Here is a 26,176-nt window from a genome sequence, read left to right as displayed (position 1 = left end):
GCTGAAGGTCGAAGTGGAATCAAACACCGTACAGTGAAAGCTAGGCACGTCGGATACAGCACCAAGCCCAATGAAGGCCCACCTCACAGAGGAATATTGGTTCAGTTACTCCACTCAAAACCAGTAATAACTAAAGGATCTAGAAGTATCAATGAAACAAAAAAGGTGTGAACTGGGCTTAAAGTGTTTCCATATATCTCTTGTTAACGGCTTCATTACCAGAATGTTTACACCCCCCCCCCCCCCTTACCAGGCCAAGTTTAAAAATTTTCACAATTAGCCTATCTAACTGCAAGTAACCAATTTGTTTTTCAACCAACCTATATGTATTTGATATTTTTCATGCAACACCTTAAAATTAGGAAAAACTGAAAATTATGAATAATTTTTTTTTATTTTTACATACATTTATTTTTTTCCCAAACTGTTACAAAATATTTCAAGACAAAACATTTCTAAAACCATTACCATATGAATGGATGCTATTTGTGTCCTTTACTGGCTGGGCTCACGGCAAAACTTCAAAGGACTGGAGCGCATGTTGGATATTGGCGGCCTGTATGGCACCATATCGCCAGAACAGATGTTGTCCAGTACCAAAACTTTGAAACTCCTTCAAAGTGACTTATTTTTTTGTTGACTCCCTAAGGAATTAATCTTAGGGAAATTTGGATATCTCAAACTTTTGCCTTACAAAAAAAAAAAAAATTTTTATAAATAAAAAAAAAAAAAAAAAAAAAAAAAAAAAAAAAAAGGCTACTTTTTTAGATTTTACTCAAAAAAAGCTATACTAAAGATGGATAAAAACAAATACCTATATTTAGGTACCTATGATAGAAAAAGGAAAAAATGGTTTTAGTTAGTATATTTTTATTTTACAAAGTCCACTATATTATTGCTAAATCTAATATATTATTTTACTTTTTCTGTGAAAGAAAAGGGGGAGAAAAAAAAAATTATAAAAAAAAAAAATTATAAAAAAAAAAAGTGTATGTCGTCAACTATACCATTGCTAAAACTAATAACTAATAACTATAGTTATAACTTTTTTATTTCTATTTTTTTTACAGGACAGGGTTAATTCACAGACCGCAGGATCACAGCTACCTTTACCAGTAGGGGTTGTGCTCAGAAACATTTTACCTGAGCGTGCCCCTGCTATTATACGGTGCGTTACAGGTAACAGCTTACTACCTTGATGTATAGAGTAATGCGGTGGTAAGCAAGTGGTTAAGATTGGTCAAGCGACCACACATACACAGCCACTATTCGGATGGTCAGACACACATTGATCAGATGTTCCTGCTGCGGCCTGTGTGTTTTAAGGCAAGTTAGGCTGGGTTTGCATCACGTTTTATGCCTCCGTTTGACGTATACGTTTTTACAATGGAACTCTATGGTGAACAGATGCCACCGTATGGCATCAGTCTGAGGCTTCTTTTTAACGTATACGTTAAGAGGATGGGAGAAACGTTATGTGAAGCCAGCCTTAATGATGCATTTATAAAATTATACAATGCACTAATGGCAGATTTCTAGATAACCTGCTATTTGCATGGTAGAGGAATTTCATGACAATACCGCACAGTATAAATGGCGAATGCTCTTAGATGCGATTCTTCAGCTCTAATGATCCATGGATAATATAAAGGGCAGAGACTACTGACTGCATGGAGCTCAATTACTACTGCCCACGCCATCAACCTGTTCTACAGCGAACTGAAAGCAGAAAAACTGGAGGGAAAAAGATAAAATAAAGAATTGCCATCTATTCTATGTTCCACATTTTGGTCAAAGGTTCTGAAAAAGAGGATGTTCACCTTGAAGGTATAGAGTAAAAGAACATTTTTTTGTGCAATTTGCAGAATGTGATCTCTACAGGGCTGGTAGTCTGGTTTCACTTCACTTCTCTACATGGGAAGGAATAAAAGCTTTGCTGAAAAACGGCTCACAGTGAACAGTCGCAAGCTGGAGTCTCGAACACGAAATCAATGAATAGATAATGTGGAAAAGGCTGCAGTACCGCTTGACATCCTGCAGGCCGCAGTATAGTACAGCACAAACCCTGCATCGCTTCATTTATAGGACGCTAAAAGAAAAATCACCATCCATTAAAGGATGTTACCAATGAGCTCAATGAGTGCAGAAACATTCACAATTCTGCTGGACGCCGAGCTCAGATCTGCACGTGATCCTGGCAGGTTCAGCTCAGGCACAGATCTAGGAAGTTAAAATTTTACCTAGCTTTCGCACTAACTACAGACTCTTAGGCCCCTTTCACACGGGAGAGAACTCTGCGCAGGTGGAAAGCGTGAGGTGAACGCATTGCACCCGCACCGAATCCGGACCCATTCACTCCAATGGGACTGTGCAGATGGTTTTCATGCATCATGTTCTATATTCTGCGCTTTTCACGCACCGCAAGCCCCATAGAAATGAATGGGGCTGCGTGAAAATCGCAAGCACGTGCGGATGCGGTGCAATTTTCACGCATGGTTGTTAGGAGATGATGTTAGTAAATTGATAAAAAAAAGTCAATTTACTGTATTATTTTCCCTTATAACATGGTTATAAGGGGAAATAGCATTCTTAATACAGGATGCTTAGTAAAATGTTGCTTGAGGGGTTAAAAAATAAAAAACAATTAACTCACCTCATCCACTTGATTGCGCAGCTGGCATAGTCTTCTTTCTTCTTCTTCGAGCACCTGCAAAAGGACCTTTCACGTAATCACACTCACCACGTCAGCGCAGGTCCTGTTGAATGAAGATAGAAGGATCTTCAATTTCCATTCAGCAGGACCTGTGCCGACGTCACCGCGCTCACCATGTGAGGTCCTTTTGCGGGTCCTCAAAGAAGAAGAAAGAAGAATATGCCGGCTGCGCGATCAAGTGGATGAGGGGAGTTAATTGTTTTTATTTTTTAACCCCTCGAGCAACATTTTACTAAGCATCCTGTATTAAGAATGCTATCATTTTCCCTTATAACCATGTTACAAGTGAAAATAACAATCTACACAACACCTAACTTCAGTGAAAAAGTCTGGGTTCGGATCTGGGTACCACATTCAGTTTGTCACGCGCTTGCAAAACGCATTGCACCCACGCAATAAAAACTGAACGCAACACAATCAAAACTGACTGCAATTGTGTCGCACTGCGCACTCGCACAAGTTTCAAGCAATGCACCCGGGACCTTGGGTTAGCCATCTGTCAGTCAAATCGGTGACATTATACAGAGCTGTAAGTCAGGACCAATAAGATAAGTAATGTTCTTAGCTCAGTAATAGCCTTTAATGGGAGGTCAGCAGAGCCACTGCAGTCAGGTTAGAGGACCACTTAGACATCGCCATCATTAAAACAAATATCCATATTGGAGGCAGTCCAGGCAGCCAAACCCCCACCCATGTGGTTGTGACCTGCACGATGGGCACACCTGGTATTCAAGGCAGGAGATCGCCTTATATCAGGGTTTCTCCAACTCTGGTCCTCGGGACCTACCTACCGGTCAGGATTTGAGAATATCCCACACAAGGAATACCTGTGGTAGGTCCTGATGCACGGACACTAATTATATCACCTGCTCAACACTAAGGAAATCCTGAAAACATGATCAGCAGGTGGGTCCCAAGGACCAAAGTTGAGAAACCCGGCCTTATATAAAGGGGATATAGGCAATTTATCAAATATCAAAGGGGTTGGTTCATCTCATACATTGGGGGCATATAGCTGGTCTGTCTTTCTATCTCTAGTCTGAAGCCAGCAAAGTGAAGGGAGCGGACTGTGCGACTGAAATTCATTTATATGGTATTTCCGAAAGTAGCAGACATTGCTGCTCCGCTATTTTCAGCAGTCCCATAGAAATAAAGCGAGGGCGGCTGTGCATGCACGGTTCATTGTCTTTCACATTACAGGCTCCAGTCTAGAGACAGACCTCATAGCGGTATGCACCCAATGTATGATATGGGCCAACCCCTTTAACCCCTCTTTCCCCTGATAGCCTCTCCACTGTTTCATGGACAGTGACGGAGAAGCACATGACATGACCCAGACCATCAGCATGAAACACTGTACCAGTTTACTTGTTGTCCAGGAGGAAACAGACGCAGGCACTGTGCATGTCAATAGCAGGCACCGATCGAGTCTTCCATAGCGATTTTATATAAGGTGGGAATCAATGGGAAAGCCTCCTTACATTTAGTTGATGCGGTCAGAGGAACCATGGAAGGGGGAAACACTAACTTCAGTTTATGATCCATTTTGTACCTACCTGCTATACTTGCAAAGATTTCACTGACACCAATCAGCAGATACTGCGGCAGCTGCCACCATATGGGGAGATCAGCGGCATAATAAATGACATTGCCGATCCTCTGGGGGTATATCTGGGTTCTGACAATGGCCAGTCTCTTACTTTCCAATATACCTGATAAGAGGAGAGAAAGCAGACGATTTTAGGAAGGTTTACTTCAGAATCTAACAAGGGCATTTTAATCTTCTTTTCGTAATTCTGAAGATGATGAATGTAGAGGAGTTTAACCACTAATCTCTACAGAGAAATGGAGCACCGCTACAGCACAGAAAGACTAGAAGGGTCTAGTACAATCCCCGCAGATTAAGGCCCGGCACAGATTTGTTTTTTTTATATGCCTGAAATGATTTTTCCAGTTGTAGAGATTAATCGGAGCGTATCCTACAAGTATCTCCCCGCTTTCTATGGCCTAGAGACCTTTGCCAAAAAGGGTCATCCAGATATCACACCATGGGTGGATTTAGGGATTGGCAAGGTGGGCATGAGGTTTGAATAAATTTAAGCGTCTCAAATTACTTAAGGGGCTGCCATGAAGTTCGAGTTCAAGGGTTCTAGTCTGGGGTTGCACTCGATTATGGAACGGGTGTATGGATTAATGTAGGAATTCAGAATTTATTTGTCTTGCACAGGGGGTGAAGCCATAGTGGTCTGGACCACTAGGAGAAGCAAAGAACAGCAGTCAGAGAAGACATCACCTGAGCATCACTGGATTCATAATGGACCCATCTACTCTTGAGAAACGGCCGTTTTATGGACTGTAGCCTTCAAATCAATAAAAGCAATCAGCAGTGCTACAAAAGATCTCCATGTTGCCTTTCCTAATTGACAACTGGGTATTACCATTCTTCTTCCACTACACATCCTCATACAGTCAGTGATGACTGGACACTGCGAGACTGTAAGGAAACAGTCCATTGACATGTAGAACACCCAGGGGTAAATGTATTCATACTTTTCCAGGAAGAATAATGGAGTAACTTTGAGCTGCTCTCGAAAGGTAATTTCCAGAAGAATAGAAATTGTTACAAAAAGACAGGTCAGAAGGGGAGAAAAAGGGGTTTTCCAAGACCAATACTGATGACCAATCAGGAGTATGTGATCGGTGGGGTCCGACACCCAGGACCACATTTTATCACCTGTTTGAGGTGGCACCGGGGCTCGCAGCCTTCTCTCAGCCTTTCTTAGGACATGTGATGACATTTAAGTGAATAGGGCTGACCAAGCACAGCCACTACACAATGTACGGCCTGGTAACTGCAAAAGGCTGGTGCCTTCTCAAACAGCTCATCAGAGGGGGATGCTGGTTGTTACACCCCACCCAATCAGATACTGTTGACCTATCCAGAGGAAAGGTCAGCAGTATTAAAGTTACGGAAAACCCCTTTAGGCCGGGGACTGTATTTGATCAGTAGTGTACTTTCTTACAGGGAGCGTGGCTGAACCGTGCAATTAGGAGTCTGATTTCAGTGGTTTCATTAAAAAGTACCGTAAGAAAATAAGTGATCCCATGCTGAATGAGGGTCGCCATCACTTTATGCTGTTCTCAAATAGGACAGCATATACCTAGTGACAGATTCCCATTAAGGGACTGGTGAGCGGAGTGACCAAAGCAATACTTGCCATGCCACAAGTCGCTATTCCTCTCCACTATATGGCATGCTGCCTGCTGGGGGTTAAGGGCTCTATATTCCCAGCCTGGTATTTAGGAGCACAGCACTATAGCAGTGATGGAGTATACACCACATCTGAGATTCCCCTTACCTGCAGCTAAAACCGAGCAAGTCACAAAAAACATTCCAACAGCGATTCTCTTGAGCGATGAGGGCAATAAGCCCCTTCGTTTCAAGGCTGGGTCCACCAACTTATCTTTCAGTGGTATGAGGATCAAAATAAGCACTGCATCAAACATAGTAAGCCAGGCAGCTGGAAACTAGAATATAAAAAACATGAATCATGGGAGGACATCGGAAATACAAGATGGAATGGAGGGAGAATATATACCAGAAGTTTATAAAGCCCCTTAAAGGGGATGTCCACTCCTTTACAAGTTATGGCCTTTTGATTGGTGGGGGTCCGACACCCCCCCCCCCCCCCCCGGAGCAGCTATTCTGCAGTAGCTCCAGTGCCGCAGTAACCAGCTCAATGGACAGCGCTGTGCAGTTCCGGTGTAGACTTCTGGCGCCAGAGCCACTACAGAACAGCTGATCAGCGGGGGTGAGGGTGGAGTGTCGGACCCCCGGTGCTCAGACAGTGATGGCCTTTCCTGAGACTAGAACCTCACTTGTAAATGAGTGGACAACCCCTTTCACTGTAGAAATGTATCTCTGCTCAGATATGATCAGCTGTAGGCCCAAAGCTGCACTACTGAGATGAGAGGTCTCATATTGATGAAAACGGTGTAGACTTTAATGATCAGCTACATCAATATCTGCTTTCTACACAGATTAAAGAAAAGGACTGAAGCATTTGGATCCACACAAGGTCCAATGGGAACATGGATCACAATCTTGTTAGTGCAGCTATGGCTCTGGGTAGGCTTGAGCGAATCGAGCTTTGGATCATAGCTGACCCATTACATGTGCCCTTAGCAGCTGAAGGCATCTGTGTTGGTCCCATGTTCATATGTGCCCGCATTGCTGAGAAAAATGATGATGCTTTAATATATGCCAATCACTCTCTATGAGCAAAGTGGGCATTGCTGTTACACCTAGAGGCTCTGCTCTCTCTGCAACTGCCACACCATCTGCACTTTGGTTGACGGGGCCAGGCACGCGTCATGACATTTTCACTGCCTAGCTCTATTAAAGTACAGACGGCATGGCAGTTGCAGAGAAAGCAAAGCCTCCATGTGTAATCGCAATGCCCCCGTTGCTCCTAGAGGCTCATTTGCATATATTAAAACTTCATTTGTCTCAGTAATGTGGCACATATGGGACATGGGACCAACACAGATGCCTTCAGCTGCCAAGTGCACATGTAACAGGTCAGCAAGTTTCATAGGCACAAATCTGCTGACAGATGCCCTTCAACATGCTTTTCACATTAGTTTGCACTACTGGGCTTCTATATACGCTTCTGGTAGGACAGTCAGGAAACAGTCACATTCAAGAACCCGACAGAAAATGCAGAAGTGAAAGCAGGGGCACAAAGAAGCCTCGTGACTCCAAAACTACAGACATTTCATAATCAATGAATGAATCATGTAGTGAAATATGAGCAACAGTGGCACAAATACTAGATCCCCAGACTCTGGACCTAGCCTTAGGGTAGGCCATCAGTATTAGATCCTGGGAGTATACACACTAATGGGACAATTACATTCACCCTTCATTCTGCCCCAGGATCCAGACCTCCATCGATCAAATATTGATGGTCTATCCTAAGGATACTTAAAAGGGGCTTGAAAAACTTCCTTAATCAAGTGCCTTCTAATTTTCAATTGGCCTGATCATCGCTTCTCACTGACCCAGTCACTTAAGGTGAACCTGGTGATGGCAAACTGCGGAACAGGTGCGGACCCATTCATTCTCTTTGGGTCAGGAATGGATGCGGACAGCACAGTGTGCTGTCCGCATCCGAATTCCCAGAGTGTGCCCCCGATCTTCCGGTCCTCAGCTCCGAAAAAAAAAAAAAAAAAAAAAAAAAAAAAAAGAACAAAAGAACATGTCCTATTCTTGTCCATAATTTGCGGAGAATAGGCAATTCTATGGGGTGCAGGCCGGGTGTATTTGCAGATCCGCAATACACTACGGACGTGTGAATGGACGCTTATCTGGATATGACAGATGAGAAGCAGAGCTCTGCGATATATAGGTTGGGGTGATTTGGAGCAGGATAAAATGTAACTCCTGACAGGCCTAGGAGAGACCATGAGAGTCCTGAATACCCCACCCACAGCGATAGGCAGCTATCCCTTTCAGTGTCCAGGGCAGGCTGTCAATCATCCTGTGTGGGCGGGGTAATCAGGACTCTCATGGTCTCTCTCCTAGGAGTCCTGCCAGGAGCCAATCTGCTTTTCACTCAGGGAGCCCGCTACAAAAGTTATAAGCCAGTATATCACAGAACATTTTCCACTATATCAAGCTATCAGATTCACTTCAAAGGGCTTTTCACCGGGAGATCATTAGTTTATCTTTCCATACAGCAGGGTAATAAACTATGAGGGAGATTTAGCAAACTGGTGTAAAGTAGGACTGGCTTAGTTGCCCATAACAACTAATCAAATTCCACCTTTCATTTTTCACAGCTCTTTTGAAAAATGATAGATGGAATTTGATTGGTTGCTATGGGCAACTAAGCCAGTCCTACTTTACACCAGTTTGATAAATCTCCCCCTATGCTTCTGCATTAGCGCTGACTTCTGTACATAAAATACACCCAGAGAGAGGAGTACTTACAGTGTGAGTTCCACTGTTAAATATCTGTGGGATTCTCAAATGCAGGCTCTGAAGAACATATGTAGTTTGCATCTATGAAGGAAATTACATGGTCAGTCAGAAGTTGGAAAGGACAATTAGATAACCATTAGAAGTAATGCCTCCCTTAAAAGGGGTATTCCCACAATCATGGCCGATTCTTCCACAGAGGGTATACTTCCCACTATGTAGTGAGACACGCATGAGCAGTTATGACCCCTAACTGCACAAGGAGAGCATGCTCTGTGCGCATAGTCTGCTTTCCCTGTCCAAGCAGCTCCCTAGCTTTTCATTGGCGCTGCTTCCTTGTGCGATAGCCATAGTCATGCAAGCCTCGAAGAATACCGTACTAAACTACCAACTGCAAGATTTCTACAAAGCATACAAACAAAGTACGTTTTACACTACGCAAGGAGCCTGGGGAAGACACAAGACACTTTTGGGAAATCATGTTTCACAAAAGGAAGTCGTGGTCAAGTGTGCAACACTTCAGAGAATCAGAGCCAGACATAAAAATAAATCTGATTCGAAGATATTGGGATTTTCTGGTTTTATGTAATAAAAAGCTTAAGCAATGCAAAAAGTATTTTAATTAAAAGGGAGTCTGTCCGCTACTTTGATAGTTTAGACCGCTCATAACGCGATTTCACACAGTTGCCCAATATAAGAGACAGTAGCTGTATTGTTTCTTTCACTTACCGTCCAGAAACGGAAAACACAAACACTTTATAACGATATACAAATTAGTGCCTGAAAGTGCCCAGGGACAGTGCTATGGCCCAGGGCCCTCTCTGATGTGCTCAGATAACCGCTCCCCTTGGACTATTTTGGCTCGCCCTCCTTTCCTTATTCATCCTCCTCCAGTTTAGATCTCACGCGAGTTCCAGTCACCACCGGGCCCGCGCATGCGCACTGTTAACATCAATGCCTCTGCCCATAGCTGCGTTCGCATGAGATCTAAACCAGAGGAGGAGGATGAATAAGGAAAGGAGGACGGGCCAAAGGAATCCAAGGGGAGCGGTTGTCTGGGCACATCAGAGAAGGGTCTGGGCACATGCGGCCATAAGGCCACCACTGGGCACTCGCAGGCCCCAATTTGCATATTGTTATATAGTGTTTTTTCCGCCCCGTTTATGGGCAAATGAGAGAAACAATCTCTCCTTTATCTCCTCCCAATACCAAACTAATATTCTCCATCACAAGGCCATCAGCTCACTCTCCCCCTTTTCATAGACTTATGGGCAGCATGTAATCTGCTCCTTTAGTGAGCGGACAGTCTGCCTCTCCTTCTTAGAGAAAGTTATTTTAGGAGGGGGTGAGGGGGGGGGGGGGGAGAGAAGAGCGGATAAGTAGAAAAAGAGGGATTTTTGTCTGATAAGTTATTCACCTTTATTTAGGAGTAGGGCATTATATGACCTTTACTGCAGATGAACACAGGGTGGTACATACCTGAAAATACACTGTCCAGTAAGGAATAAGTGCCAAGAAGACTGGTATTATCTTTACAAGTGCCTTCACATCTTCCACTTTATCATCTCTGAATGGTCCACCTCGGGAAGCCTTGGACATGTCCAAAACGCCTTGGTTGTGCCTCTGTGAACCATTGTTCTGCCTGTAGATAGGTTATAAGCAGAAAGCACATTACTTATATGTTCTTACAAGATGTAACAGGAGCCTAGTGACTGGGCAGATCTGCTATAAAGATGGAGGATACCATGTAAGTGTTCTATTCGTGCCCCAGTTAACGTGAATTTTCTTCTCGAACCGGAGGGTCCCTTAAATAGCGAAAACAGGAGAGACAAAACTACGCTCCTCAATGATAGATCCAAAAACCTTTAAACATTTAGAGAAGAACTTGACACCTCTCCTGACAGGTCAGTATGAGGAAATACCTGTATCCTTCATGAAATAACATTTTGGAACCGTTGTACAGAGCCATTCCTCTGTTATTCCACCCAAAAATAAAATTCTGAATAAAATGACAACTGGGCACTATTAATCTTGTGAAAGGGTTGTGTCCCTATATAACCTGACATTGTCAGCACTAATTGGACAGTGTGTGTAGGGGCACTCCCCCAACTGGTAACACCTAGTTCCCCTGTTTAGGCAGACATTCAGACGACCATATCAGTTTTGTGGTCCACAAATCGCGGATCCGCAAAATAGACATTGGATATGTGCCTCCTAGACTTTGTGCAGGTCCTATTCTACAAATGGCTATTCTTGCCTGCAAAACAGGTTAAATAGGAAATGTTCTATGATTTGCATGGATGCAGATCCATAGAAGATAATGGGTCCACACGTGGGCCACAAAAAAAAAAAAAAAAAAAAAAAATGCTGATTGGACACCAAACTTAAAATAGTTGTATTGAGGATCGGTATCATGCCAAGTTATAAGACTACTAAGGCTCCACTCACACATCCGCAGAGTGTTTTGCGGATCCACAAAACACAGACACAGCATTGTGCGTTCCGCATTTTGCGGCCCGCACATCGCCGGCACTAAAGAACATGCCTATTCTTGTCAGCAATTGCAGACAAGATTAGGACAAGTTCTATTTTTTTTTTTTCCGGGAACGGAAACGCGGACCCGGAAGTGCGGAACAAAATTGTGGACGTGTGAATGGGGAGGTGCAGTCACACAAACATTTTTATTCTATGACCTGTTAAGAAAGGTGCAGGATGTAAACTGTAAAGAAGGTCATTTTCCTATTGGTGACTGTATATAACTTCCCTTCTGCTTCTCAGTTGTGTCATGCGACAGCACGCTGCCTTTCCAAATAAGACAGGAGTGTGGACAGGAGGCCGGTTTCTCCATGTATTCCTATGGGCTCCTAGGAATGACTAGAGAAGTAACTCCTGTCCTGTGACAGCTGAGAATCAGAAGGGAAGTTACAATTCACAGCTACAGTCACCATGATTAGCTTCACAAACCTTTACATTATGTACCTGTCTAATGGGCCAGAGAATTAAGATTAAGAAAAATTAGATTACACTTACCGATAATCGGTTTTCTTTGAGCCTATGACAGCACCCCTGGAGAGACCGCCTCCTCAGGAGAGGAACTGGCAAGTGTAATCTAATTTTTCCCTTTCGCCTATGACAGCATCCCTGGAGATTAGGAGAGAATAATCTAGGGTGGGACAACAGCTCGGCGCACCTTACAGCCAAAATTAAGGCCCTCATTAGAAGGCAGCTGAAGTCTATAGTGTCTGAAAAATGTATGTAGGGAACTCCAGGTGGCAGCCCTACAAATCTTCTTTATAGAAGCGGAGACCCTCTCTGCCCAAGAAATGGAGACTGATCGAGTAGAGTGAGATCCGAACCCCGAGGGTGGAACAACCCCCTTGGAAGAGTACACCAAGTAAATAGCCTGTCTAATCCACCTAGCAATGGTCTGAGAAGAAGCAGCAGAGCCCTTCTTCGCACCTTGGAATAAAAGCAGGGACGGGATGAGGACCACCAAGGCTGAGTGACCTGTAGATATGGAATTATACACCTCCTAACATCTAAAACAATGAAATTCTGATTCCCTCATTTTTTTGAAAACGCACAGAAGGAGGGTAAAACTATTTCCTGGGTACGGTGAAAATGGGAAGAGACCTTCGGTAAAAAAGAAGGATCAGGAGAACTCACCATCCGATCCTCCAAGGCTTGTCAATGGAAAGTGCAGCGATCTCACTAGCTCTCCTAGCGGAGGTAATGGCTAAGAGAAACGCAAGTTTACGGGAGAGCATCTTTGGGGAAATCGTACCAATAGGCTCAAAGGGATCTGAAGTGAGAGCTCAAAAGCACCAAGTTTAAATCCCAGGGAGGAACCCTATCTTTACAGACTGGGGATAACTTCGACACTGCAGTCAAAAACCTCTTAACCAAAAGGATGATCAGCTAACTTAAAAGGAGTCTTTCACGCAGATTCACCCTATTAACCTAACAGTGTTATGTCCACGGCATCCCCCTATTAAAACTGTGCTTACCGTTAGTTCCTTGCTAGCATCGTTGTGCAGAAAAACACTTTTGATCAGTATGCAAATGAGGCTGTGAAGGTGCCCAGGCCCCTGGGTCATTTTCATACGAAGCCACTCCACCTCCGCCACGTCTGCCCGCCCTTAGTCTCTGCTCTAACCTCCCTCCTCCCGTGCGTAATACCGCGCATGCGCCGATGAACGCGATATCGGCGCATGCGCATTGAACGAGCACAGTCGGGCCGGGGCATCGCAGTTTACCGTGCGTTATCGCGTTCATCGGCGCATGCGCGGGATTAAGGACAGGAGGAGGGAGGTTAGAGCAGAGACTAAAGGCGGGCAGACGCGGCGGAGGGGGGAGTGTCTTCGTATGAAAATGACCCAGGGGCCTGGGCACCTGCCGTTGTAACGCCGCTCCATGGCATCTTCACAGCCTCATTTGCATACTGATTAAAAGTGTTTTTCTGCACAACGATGCTAGCAAGGAACTAATGGTAAGCACAGTTTTAATAGGGGGGGATGACGTGGACATAACACTGTTATTAGGTTAATAGTGTTATTAGTGTCAATCTGCGTGAAAGACTCCCTTTAAACTCAAATACGGCACTTAAAGGGAAACTGTCACCGGGATTTTGGGTATAGAGCTGAGGACATGGGTTGCTAGATGGCCGCTAGCACTGCAATATATCTGCAATATCCAGTTCCCATAGCTCTGTGTGCTTTTGTCTAAGCTTTTTTTCTCCATGCCTCTTGTAAAAAAAATCCAATACAAGTGGAATGTCTGGAACATCTAGCTCATCCACTGGTCTATTGGCAAATCTGTAAAAAGCTCTCCAAACTCTCAAATAGATATCTGAAGTGACCTTCTTACGACTCGCCAACAGAGTGGTGATAACATCCTCAGAAAGCCCTCTTTACCTCAAAATTTCCCTTTCAACAGCCAGGTGAAGATTTTTTTTTTACTTCTGGTGAAAGATTGGACCCTGAGCCAGAAGTCCCTGGAATTCAGGAAGAACCCAACATATCAACCACCTGCAAAAGCAAGAAAACCAAACCCTCCTTGGCCAAAAGGGAGCAATCACTATGACCGTGGTGATTTCTTCCCTGATCTTCCTGAGGACTCCTTGGTAACAGCTTTAGAGGGGGAAAGGCATAGAGAAGGCCCCTCTCCCAGGATTGAGCAAATGCGCCCACTGCCTTTGGATACTCCTTCGGGCGATAGGGAAAAGAACCCTTTCCCTTTGTTTGACCTGGTGGCAAACAGATCTATCTCTGGGACACCCCATAAGGCTGAAATCTGATTGAATACCCCCCTGGTCTATGGACCATTCCCCATGGCATAGATGACGATGGCTGAGGAAATTGGCTTTTACGTTGTCTGTTCCTCTTAGATGTACTGCAGAAAGAGATGAGCTTCTGCCTGATATAATTTTTATTTATTTTTTTCACTTTTTAGCAATGACTGTCTGAACATTTTTATGCACGTCAAAGACCTTCTTTCTCTTAGGGCCCAGACCCTCAGAGTCCTGAACTGACTGCGGTGGCTTCTGGTCATTAAGCCCAGGGTAGCTCTTACTGCTTTGACTAGGGAGTTAATGTTCTTAGCATGAAAGAGCGGCTTCCCTGTGGATTCGTCAGAGGACTCATTAGATGATAGCCATTCTCCCTCTTCCTACAATCCTGAAAGTACATCACCGTCACTGGAGGGGGGAATTAGATGCAGCTGCAGAGGTACTACGGTGGTTTTTAAGCAGACCGCTAACCGACTCTTTAACCTCCTCACGGATCATCTATTTGATGCTGCTATCAGAGACGGAGCTTCCTCCTCCATTAACTTGCTCACACATGCTTGACAAAGGGGTTTAGACCAAGCAGAGGGTAGCTTTCTTTTACACACAGCACAACTCTTTTCCTTAGATCTGGAGACCTTTCTAGAAGACTCCTTAGATACCTAAACATAGAAGAAGATGACCCTCATGAGTAACATGCAGCAGAAATATCAGGGTACAACCCCTTTTCCTTCCAGGAGCGCATGCCGGCTCCAAATAAGGGAGGATACCGCAGAAATAGCAATTCCTTAATATACTTTTATAGTCGGGATCACTCTTTACTCATGGAAACCGTCATAGTATTTCACATCCCCCATACCTGCCATGCTGACTCACAGCCACAGAATACAATACTACCATTTACAGCGGTTTTCCTTTGGGTCACCACGAACAAAGTGGCTGCAACGCTGGCGCAGTGCTTCATCCCTTTAAATATTTCCACGCACATTAACGTCCTACCCACCTGCTGTGCAGTCAAGTGAATGGGCCAGCGCCAGTCCCCAGCTGGCCATCCAGCTATTCAGGGGAAACAGAACGGAGGGTTTCCCAAAACGTCAGACCCACAACCATGAGCTGATGACATATTTAAGTGATATACCATCACTTAATCATTCTGAAAAATCTCTTTAATGGGGTTGTCCACCAGACCTGTGAAGGGAAGCATACTTACCTCAGTTAGTCATTCTCCGCTCCCCTCTTGCCAACTTCCGGAACGAACGGGGGTGATTTGTGCGGTTGCAGCAAATGACTGGCTGTGACGGTAATGTGTACCCCCAACGGCACATCACTGGGGCAAATGCTGCTTGGAGATAAGTCACTGCTGTTACATCACATGTGACCCCCCATCCGCTCCATAAGTTAGAGGGCATCTGTCAGCAGATTTTTACCTATGAAACTGGCTGACCTGTTGCATGTGCTTGGTCGATGAAGTCATCTGTGCTGGTCCCATGATCATATGTGCCCACATTGCTGAGAAAAATATTTTAATATATGCAAATGAGCCTCTAGGAGGAACAGGGGCGTAGCCCTTCCACCTAGAGCCTCTAGGAGGAACAGGGGCGTAGCCCTTCCACCTAGAGCCTCTAGGAGGAACAGGGGCGTAGCCATTCCACCTAGAGCCTCTAGGAGGAACAGGGGCGTAGCCATTCCACCTAGAGCCTCTAGGAGGAACAGGGGCGTAGCCATTCCACCTAGAGCCTCTAGGAGGAACAGGGGCGTAGCCATTCCACCTAGAGCCTCTAGGAGGAACAGGGGCGTAGCCATTCCACCTAGAGCCTCTAGGAGGAACAGGGGCGTAGCCATTCCACCTAGAGCCTCTAGGAGGAACAGGGGCGTAGCCATTCCACCTAGAGCCTCTAGGAGAAACAGGGGCGTAGCCATTCCACCTAGAGCCTCTAGGAGAAACAGGGGCGTAGCCATTCCACCTAGAGCCTCTAGGAGAAACAGGGGCGTAGCCATTCCACCTAGAGCCTCTAGGAGAAACAGGGGCGTAGCCATTCCACCTAGAGCCTCTAGGAGAAACAGGGGCGTAGCCATTCCACCTAGAGCCTCTAGGAGAAACAGGGGCGTAGCCATTCCACCTAGAGCCTCTAGGAGAAACAGGGGCGTAGCCATTCCACCTAGAGCCTCTAGGAGAAACAGGGGCGTAGCCATTCCACCTAGAGCCTCTAGGAGAAACAGGGGCGTAGCCATTCCACCTAGAGCCTCTAGGAGAAACAGGGGCGTAGCCATTCCACCTAGAGCCTCTAGGAGAAACAGGGGCGTAGCCATTCCACCTAGAGCCTCTAGGAGAAACAGGGGCGTAGCCATTCCACCTAGAGCCTCTAGGAGAAACAGGGGCGTAGCCATTCCACCTAGAGCCTCTAGGAGAAACAGGGGCGTAGCCATTCCACCTAGAGCCTCTAGGAGAAACAGGGGCGTAGCCATTCCACCTAGAGCCTCTAGGAGAAACAGGGGCGTAGCCATTCCACCTAGAGCCTCTAGGAGAAACAGGGGCGTAGCCATTCCACCTAGAGCCTCTAGGAGAAACAGGGGCGTAGCCATTCCACCTAGAGCCTCTAGGAGAAACAGGGGCGTAGCCATTCCACCTAGAGCCTCTAGGAGAAACAGGGGCGTAGCCATTCCACCTAGAGCCTCTAGGAGAAACAGGGGCGTAGCCATTCCACCTAGAGCCTCTAGGGAGAAACAGGGGCGTAGCCATTCCACCTAGAGCCTCTAGGAGAAACAGGGGCGTAGCCATTCCACCTAGAGCCTCTAGGAGAAACAGGGGCGTAGCCATTCCACCTAGAGCCTCTAGGAGAAACAGGGGCGTAGCCATTCCACCTAGAGCCTCTAGGAGAAACAGGGGCGTAGCCATTCCACCTAGAGCCTCTAGGAGAACAGGGGCGTAGCCATTCCACCTAGAGCCTCTAGGAGAAACAGGGGCGTAGCCATTCCACCTAGAGCCTCTAGGAGAAACAGGGGCGTAGCCATTCCACCTAGAGCCTCTAGGAGAAACAGGGGCGTAGCCATTCCACCTAGAGCCTCTAGGAGAAACAGGGGCGTAGCCATTCCACCTAGAGCCTCTAGGAGAAACAGGGGCGTAGCCATTCCACCTAGAGCCTCTAGGAGAAACAGGGGCGTAGCCATTCCACCTAGAGCCTCTAGGAGAAACAGGGGCGTAGCCATTCCACCTAGAGCCTCTAGGAGAAACAGGGGCGTAGCCATTCCACCTAGAGCCTCTAGGAGAAACAGGGGCGTAGCCATTCCACCTAGAGCCTCTAGGAGAAACAGGGGCGTAGCCATTCCACCTAGAGCCTCTAGGAGAAACAGGGGCGTAGCCATTCCACCTAGAGCCTCTAGGAGAAACAGGGGCGTAGCCATTCCACCTAGAGCCTCTAGGAGAAACAGGAGCGTAGCCATTCCACCTAGAGCCTCTAGGAGGAACAGGGGCGTAGCCATTCCACCTAGAGGCTCTGCTCTCTCTGTAACTGCTGAGCCCTCTCCACTGACAGGCCCAGGCAGTGAAAAAGTAATCGCGTCTGACCCTGTTAAAGGGGTTATCCAATTTCACAAACAGCCCCCACCATGTACCAGGCCCCTCACAGGTAATATACTTACCCAGCTCCCTGTGCTGCTCCTGGTCCCCGCACCAGAGGGGAGCAGCCAATGGCAGGAAGGGAAGAGCCTCCCTAGCATCGCTGATAATGCTAGGGAGGCTCGTCCTAGTCTGCCATCGGCTGCTCTGCAGGTACCAGGTTACAGACGTAGGCCTTCTAGAATGAGTGCTATGTATGTATAAAATGTCTGCTGTCACTATAGGCGTCTGCCCTCACACCACCCCCCCCCCCCCCCCTATGTAGCCTTATACATACTAACAAACCCCTTTGATACTCAACTACCCTTTCCGCTCTGACCCCGCATGTAGCAGGATACTTACATTCTCTGGTTTTCTGGCTTCCTCGTACAGCAGGAGTAGCTCAGGACCTTGAACATGTCCGTAAAGGCACTGCCATCCGCTGGCTTGGTAACAAAGACAGTCTGTCCACACATGAAGACCAAAAAGGAAACACCAATGCAGGCGGCAGGGATGATATATCCAGTGAGGAACCCGATGTTCTGCTGCACATAGGCAATCCCACCAAGTGAGATGATTGCTCCCAGGTTAATGCTCCAGTAGAACCAATTGAAAAATCGACGCGTTGCCTCTGGCCCTCGATCTTTGACCTAAGCAAAAACAAAAGCAGACATATTGATATACACCAAGCAAAATCCTTACTGGCCAAACCAATGACAGGCTTGGTTTTGTCATTATAATAAAAATAAGGCCTCTCTTGCACGTAGGCCTCAGTTTGGTTATCATGCTTTGTACAGCCTCTTCTGTAGGTTTCTTAACAGCTGCTTGTGTGCTTTACTTTATACCATGTGGGTGTAGCATTGCGCTGAGAACAACCGCCCAGAAAAAATGCTGAATAATCCACTGGCTTTATACGCCTTTTCAGCCATCTTCCTGTTACTTGTTAAAGGCTATGAACACCTTTGTGGGCAATTTTTTTTTTAATTAGTATTGAATTTTACATTTTTCATAGTAACATAGTCATGTAACATTTGTCCATCCAGTTCGGCGTGTTATCCTGCAAGTTGAGCTGCTATCCAGGTAAAGCAGAAAGCAACTGTCCGCAGATGCACTACATCTAAAGTCTGTACAGGAAAATATTGGATTACACCTACTGGTAATCGGTTCTCTTTGAGCCTATGACAGCACCCCTGGAGAGACCGCCTCAACCTCCTCAGGACAGGAAGCAGTGTAATTCAATATTTCTCTTTTGCCCATGACAGCACCCTTGGAGAATAAGCAAGAAAACCTATCTAGGGTGGGACCACAACCTGAAGCACCTTACGGCCAAAGGTAAGACCTTCATCAGAGTACGTGGAGAGCTCCAGGTAGCAGCTTTACAAATTTGCTCTATAGAAGCTTAAGCTCTCTCTGCCCATGAAGGAGACTGATCTCGTAGAGTGAGCCCCAAACCCGAAGAGTAAGTTAAGGAAATGGCTTGTCTAATCCACCTAGCAATAGTCTGAGAAGAAGCTTCAGATCCCTTCTTAGCTCCCTGAAATAAAAGCAGCAGACGTGAGGAGGACCTCCAAGGCTGAGTGACCTATACATATTGCAAAATACACCTAATATCTAAACAATGGAATTCTGATTCATTCTTATTTTTAGGGGAAGCACAGAAGGAATGTAACACTATATCCTGAGAACGGTCAAAAAGTAAAGAGACTTTTGGAATTAAAAAAAAAAAAAAAAAAAAAGAAGGAGAAAGAAAGGAAGGATCAGGAGAAATCACCACCCGATCTTCCAAGATTACCAAGTAGGGAGGGTCAACTGAGACAGCAGAGATCTCGCTAACCTTTCTAGCCGAAGTAATGGCCAGAAGGAACATAAGTTTAAGGGAGAGCATCTTTGGGGAGATCTTAGCAATAGGCTAGAAGGCGTCTGAAGTGAAAGTAGAGAGGACCAAATTTAAATCCCAGGGAGGAACTCTATTTTTACAAACCGGAGATAACTTAGGCACTGCTGTCACAAACCTCTTAACCCAAGGATGTACTGCTAACTTAAACTCAAACAAAGTGCTTGAAGTTGAAATTTGGACCTTCAAAGTGCTAGGCCTAAGTTTTTTCTTCCATCCCTCTTGTAGGAAATCTAATACGAGTGGGATGTCAGGAACTTCTAGCACATCCAAAGTTTTTTGGGCGAATCTGAAAAAGGCCCTCCAAACTCTCAGATAGATATCAGAAGTGACCTTCTTCCGACTGGCCAAAGGAATGCTAACTACATCCCCAGAGACCGCTTCTTTAAAATCTCCCTCTCAACAACCAGGCAAATTGGACTCAGAGACAGAAGCTCCTGAGACTCTGGAAGCACCCATGGGGTCGCTATTGACATCTTGCAGGGCGAGGAAAACCACACCCATCTCAGCCAAAAAGGAGCTATAACCATCACCGTGAAAACCCTTGGTAACAACTTTGGGGGCCCTGCTGCCATGACAGGGCCAATGAGTCCACTGCTCTCAGATGCTGCCCCAGAGATAGGGAAAAGAAGACCTCTACCTTTCTGTTTGACCTGGTGGCAAACAGATCTATCTCCGAATCCCCCACAACAATGCAACCTGATTGAATACACCCCGATCTAGGGACAACTCTCCCTGGTATAGATGACGACTTAGGAAGTACGCTTTCACTTTGTCTAACCCCTTAGATGTACTGCAGAAAGAGATAATCTTCTGCTAGACTAAAAATCTGATGAGTGAGAGACATGAGGCCCTGAGCCCTTGTACCTCTCTGGCGATTGATATGAGCCACTGCTGTCGTGTTGTCCAAGTAGACTCTCACGTCTCTACCTCTGATAGCCGGGAGACTCTGTACTAAGGCTATCTTGATTGCGTTCAATTCCTTGAAATTGTGAGTCAGGGATAGAGAATTGTTGTCCCAGTTCCCCTGCAACAGCAGGGACCCCACCTAGGCTCCCTTACCGGATGGTCTCACATGCGTGGTCAAGGGGAGAACTGCCTCCCTGATCCAAGGAACCCTTTTTATCAAATTTTGCAGATCCATCCACCACCCCAAGGAACTCAGAGTCTGGGGTGATAGAGAGATCTCTGCGTCCAGAGAGGAGACATCTGTCCCAATCCCACAGAATCTGAAGAAACCTTGAATGATACTGGGTCCATTCTACTCACGGAATAGCGGCTGTCACGGGACCCAGCACCGACCTGGTCTCTTAGGGTGACTGACGGACACGAGCATAGAAGCTGAACCCTTGATCTGATAAGTAAAGCTTTTTGAATGGGTAACAGGCACCTCTGGGAACTGGAGTCCAAAATCATTCCTAGGAGGCTGCATCTCTGGCTCGGGCATACACTGTTTTTTTCTAGGTTTATTTCCCATCCCAGTTTCTCTAGAACCTCCCTCAACCAGGCAATCTGTCCATTCAAAATCTGACTTGACCGGGCCACTCACATGGGCCATCATCTCTGAAACAATCTTCGTAAATACCCTCAGAGCCTGTGAGAGCCCAAAGGGTAAGGCTTGGAACTGAAGATGCAGAACATCTCCAACTGGACTGCTACCTTCAGAAACATCTGGTGGCTGGGATGGATAGGGACATGATAGTACGCATCCCTCAGGTCTACTGTGGCCATAAAGCAGTCCGGGAAAAGATTGTTCACAGCTGACCTGATTGATTCCATACGAAATCCACAGGCTGTTAGAGCTCTTCTGCCATTAAAAAGAGGGAAAAAACCACCACCACACATGGCTGACTAACAGAGAGAAAGCCTTTTTTTTCGTCTAAGGCCTTTTATAGTAAATCGGCAAGGACCGACCGAAACAAAAACAAAAAACAAAAAAAAAAAAAAACACACAACTCACCCTGACAAGGAATATCCCAAAGTTTAGCCTTTGAACTAGCATCCCCATTCCAGCCTTTTAACCAAATTGCCCTACGGACAGAGTATAAGATAGGCAGTATAAGATAAGGCAGAATCCCTAGAGAAATCAGTCCCCATTGACTTGCATTGGGGGTCACAACGGATCCATCTTGCTCTGCATCCCAGGACGGAAATAACAATAAATAAAAAAACACAGCATGCTGTGGTTTGCTCTCCGGTATGAGAATGGAAAGGAATGTATTTTGGAGCATTCCGTTAAGTTAGGTTTTGCGCCCATTGACAACGAATGGGGACAAAACGGAAGCTTTTTTTCCCCCGGTATTGAGACCCTATGACGGATCTCAATAGTGGAAAATATTAACGCTAGTGTGAAAGTAGCCTTACTTATAGTAGGGAAGGAAGTAACTGTTCCCTAGGGGTACCCCCTTAATGTGAGCCTCTAACTCCCCCATCCACACTTTTAGGGACCTAGCAACAGACGTAGCGGCAATAACCGGTTTAAAAGCTGCCGCAGAGGCCTCCCAGTTCTTTTTTTAAATAAACCTCTGCTCTCTTGTTCATCAGGTCCTTAAAGGGGTTGTCCAAGTTATATTTATTGATTGGCTCGGGTCTGACATCCGGTACCCCTGCCGATCAGCTGTTTGAAGAGAAGGCTGCGCGCCGTGCCAGCGCCGCCTCCTCTCCACTGTTTACCTTCTCATCGTTGCATCGGCGAGCAGGTGTAATTACACCTAACCGTCCCATTAATTTCAATGCGCGCGCCTTCTCTTCAAACAGCTGATCGGCAGTGGTGCCGGGTGTCAGTCCCCAGCTGATCTGATATTGATGACCTATCGTGGGGATAAGGAGTCGCCCATTGAGAAACCCTGGTGTCTCCTCCTCCCTGTACCGATGCTCAGTATTAGCATAGTGAGCGCCAGCACTTCAGGCGGGTGCAGTGGGTGTAGGGGAGATTTAAAAAACTAATAAATAAAATAACTAAAAACTGGGTGGCAGCATCCCCGCAAGTACGGGTATTTAGCTCCTATAAGTAAAATAGATGAAAGGTCCTCTTTAATGCTGCCTATTAAAGACGGAGCTTCCGCCTCCATTAACTTGCTGAGACACACTTGACATAGGGGTTTTGCCCAGGCAGAAGGTAGCTTCTTTTTACACACAGCACATCCCCTTTCTTTTGCTCTGGAGGTCTTCCTGGAAGACTACTTAGACACCTAAGCACAAAAGATGACCCCATAAGCACTACTCTAATAAAAATTAAAAAAATCCATGCTGGGGTATAACCCCTCTTACCCCACCCTGGTAACGATGTGGTGGTTTCAGCGAGCTGAGCCTGCTCCATATCTCACCGCAAACCAAGCCAAAAAGGAGGAAAAACTGCCAACCTACTCCACTAGGCATGGCAGTGAGCTGGCTGGGCTTTTCTCTTCGGTGCGCCCAAGCCGGCTCCCTCCCCTTCCAGTCCGTAGCTGCAGCCCTGAAGTAAGGGAATACAGCACGCTGGCCGAACATGCGAACACGGCCGCAGAGGTTCACAGGAGCCCAGAAAGGCCGAAAGCTCCCTAGAATCCAGGAAGGAGAACGAAGGGGGTAGGGAGAGAGAAGGAGCCCAGACTTCTGCAGGAGTCTTATTCCGCACTGGGGTAACCCTCCTCACACTATAACAATAGCCGCCCCCCCCCCCCCCCCCCAGCTCCATCTTATTGCAGCGGATCCGATTCCCTCCTGCCCCTTAGGACAGAAGACAGAACTGGAGGTAGAGGGGATGATCCCTCATTTAAAAGGTGGTTCTGGTTACCGTTTTGTGTCCTGAGGAGGTGGAGGCGGTCTCTCCAGGAGTGCGGTCATAGGCGGAAGAAATATCTAAGGCCACTTTCACACGTGCGGCACAGATCTCCGGCGGAGAAGGTCAGGCATTGAGTGGATAAAAACCATTGCATGCAGTGGTTTTTGTCTGGCTGAATCCCAGCGTATTTGCTGGGGAGCGTCCGGATCTGGAGAGCCCTCTGCTGAAGCCTGCCAGAGCTGTGCTGCAGATGTAGAACTAGCCTAATAGACTGAAAAAATGTTTTAGCCCAAAGTGAGCAAAACGCAATGATATATTTTAAAAAAAATATATATATTTACCCAAGGAGGTGTCCATAGCCTTTAACAGAATGCATATGCAAAAGAGAAGTCAAAGCCCCGAAATACAAGGAACTCAGCGCAGTACCATACACCGCGCCGCACTCATGACTGTGCATACTCATGCTTGTTTTTTTCAGATCTCTTTGTAATAAATTCCACTTACCACAGATTATAAAACAGGAACAGAAACCTGATGTTACCAAGAGCCGACATTTAACAAGGCACTTACTAACGTATCGCGATTGTCCAGATTGCCTCCTTTGCTGCCTTGACTCAGTTTTCCAACACATTATACACTGCTCGTTTCCAGGGGGTAATGACCACAGCTGAAGGTAACACGATGTCCGTGACTGAAGCATGCTCCATCGGTCCCGCTTTTCCTATAGTGTGTAAGCACGGCCACCGCTGCTAGATTACAGGGTGGTCGTAACCACTGGATACAAGCAGTTTAAAGTGTGAAAAATTAATCCAGCCAGCAAAAGGAGGCAAGATGGACAATCACAATACATTAGTAAGTGCCTTGTACATGGTAATTGCCATCTGCTGAAGAGTGACAATCCCTTTAAAGGGAACCCGTCATCATTGCAGAGAATCAGAATTATAATTATTGCAGCCCATGCCTCGAAAAGGAGTCAAATCCACCTGAGAAGAGTCCTGGTTATTCATGAATTCCTGCTCTCCTGCTGATGACTCACAGGCTTCTACCTAGTTTTCTCCCTTTCTATCTAGGAGAGAACTGCCAATCATCAGCAGGTGGGCGAGGAGAGCAGGAGATTAGGAATAACCAGGACTCTTCTCAGGTAGATGTGACTCTTCACAAGGCCTGGGCCGCAATGATTATGATGCTGGTTCTCAGCAACCACTGACATTTAGCTCATGGGTGACACACCGCTGAAATCAGCATTTCTGTCACTATTTTATGCTGCCCTCAGTGAGGTCAGCATAACGTTGATGACAGGTTCCCTTTGAAGGAGAATTGCTAAAGCCCAAAAGCATTACATTAACTTATCCCTTTATGGAGCAAACTGCTTCTTCTGCTCCAGTGCCCCATGAAGACCTTCCCTGCCCCACGCTTAAGGAGGTCAGTATTTTCATAGGGACACTGATGTGAATGGAGATTTGGGTTCTCACAAGGTTCACATCCATATAAAAGCAAGTTAGGAGGACCAAATAAATACAGGATTCAGGCCTTTTCTCCCAGTAGTGAAATAAGGTTTTCTGAATCTTGAATGTCTATATCAGTTATACCAAATATTGTAAGTATTTTTAGCCATAAAGCAGCATAACATGTAATGTGTAAAATATAAATCTATAAAAAACGGGCAAAAATAGAGGTTTCTTTTATCATCCACGAGTCCTCATCATACGGCTCTGGCTCCAGGCATATCCCATGACTAGAGATCTCAGGAGACGGCTCACACTATGATCTCTCCGTACCGTACCAAAGCTCAAGAGTCAAGAGAATGCAGCAAGGCTCTGGGTGCACGCCAGTCAGGCCTCAGGGGGTTTGTTTTAAGCTTAAAGGGGTTGTTTACCCCTTTTAGCTTTTTTTTTTTTTTTTCTTCCTTCTTTTTCCTAAATGTCCCCAGCAGCCTGTTGTAAATACAGGAGAAACTCGAAAAATTTGAATATCGTGCAAAAGTCCATTTATTTCAGTAATGCAAATTAAGGCTACTTTCACACTTGCGCTTGATCGGATCCGTTCTGAACGGATCCGATCATATTAATGCAGACGGAGGCTCCGTTCAGTACGGATCCGTCTGCATTAATAACTTAGAAAAATTTCGCAAGTGCGCAAGTAGCCTGAGCGGATCCGTTCAGACTTTCAATGTAAAGTCAATGGGGGACGGATCCGCTTGAAGATTGAGCCATATGGGCTCATCTTCAAGCGGATCCGTTCCCATTGACTTACATTGTAAGTCTGAACGGATCCGCTCGCCTCCGCACGGCCAGGCGGACAGCTGAACTCTGCAAGCAGCGTTCAGCTGTCCGCCTGGCCGTGCGGAGGCGAGCGGAGCGGAGGCTGAACGCCGCCAGACTGATGCAGTCTGAGCGGATCCGCTCCATTCAGACTGCATCAGGGCTGGACGGAGGCGTTTGGGTCCGCTCGTGAGCCCCTTCAAACGGAGCTCACGAGCGGACCGACGAACGCTAGTGTGAAAGGAGCCTAAAAGGAATTGCATTAATGCAGCTTAAAATTAGAGTTTGGTGAAAAGGTTCAATATTCTAGGCTCAAAGTGTCACACTCTAGTCAGCTAATTAATCCATACCCCCTGAGCAAAGGGGACCTTAAAATTGTGACTTTGGGGTTTCATAAGCTTTAAGCCATAATCATCCAAATTATAACAAATGAAGGCTTGAGATATCTCACTTTGCATGTAACGAGTATCTCATATTTGCTTCACCTTTTAAGTTGCATTACTGAAATAAATTAACTTTGCACGATGTAATTTTTCGAGTTTCACCTGTAAATGAAAAACATCATGCTCTCCTAATCCTTGCTACTCCGTTCCATGATCATCCGGTCCCCGGTCTGTTTACTTCCGCACAGGATCATGCACCGTGCTGCGGCCAATGACTGGCTTCAGCGGTGAGGTCTCATT

General features: G+C 46.0%; 1 protein-coding gene across 1 annotated transcript in view; it reads right to left on the bottom strand.

The window, feature by feature from the left end:
- SLC15A4 (solute carrier family 15 member 4) overlaps positions 1-26,176 on the bottom strand; it is a 35,568-nt gene that overhangs the window by 4,418 nt on the left and 4,974 nt on the right. Inside the window, exons 2-6 of the mRNA XM_044290141.1 lie at positions 17,939-18,225; positions 10,176-10,338; positions 8,709-8,780; positions 6,073-6,241; positions 4,270-4,425 (exon numbers count right to left, since the gene is read on the bottom strand). Coding sequence (XP_044146076.1) covers positions 4,270-4,425; positions 6,073-6,241; positions 8,709-8,780; positions 10,176-10,338; positions 17,939-18,225 — 847 coding nt within the window. The remainder of the gene's footprint in view (positions 1-4,269; positions 4,426-6,072; positions 6,242-8,708; positions 8,781-10,175; positions 10,339-17,938; positions 18,226-26,176) is intronic.

Source organism: Bufo gargarizans, chromosome 1, assembly GCF_014858855.1.
Source record: "Bufo gargarizans isolate SCDJY-AF-19 chromosome 1, ASM1485885v1, whole genome shotgun sequence".
NCBI lineage: Eukaryota > Metazoa > Chordata > Amphibia > Anura > Bufonidae > Bufo > Bufo gargarizans.
The sequence above is the reverse complement of the archived record's forward strand: the minus strand, read 5'-3'. Positions and strand labels throughout refer to the sequence as shown.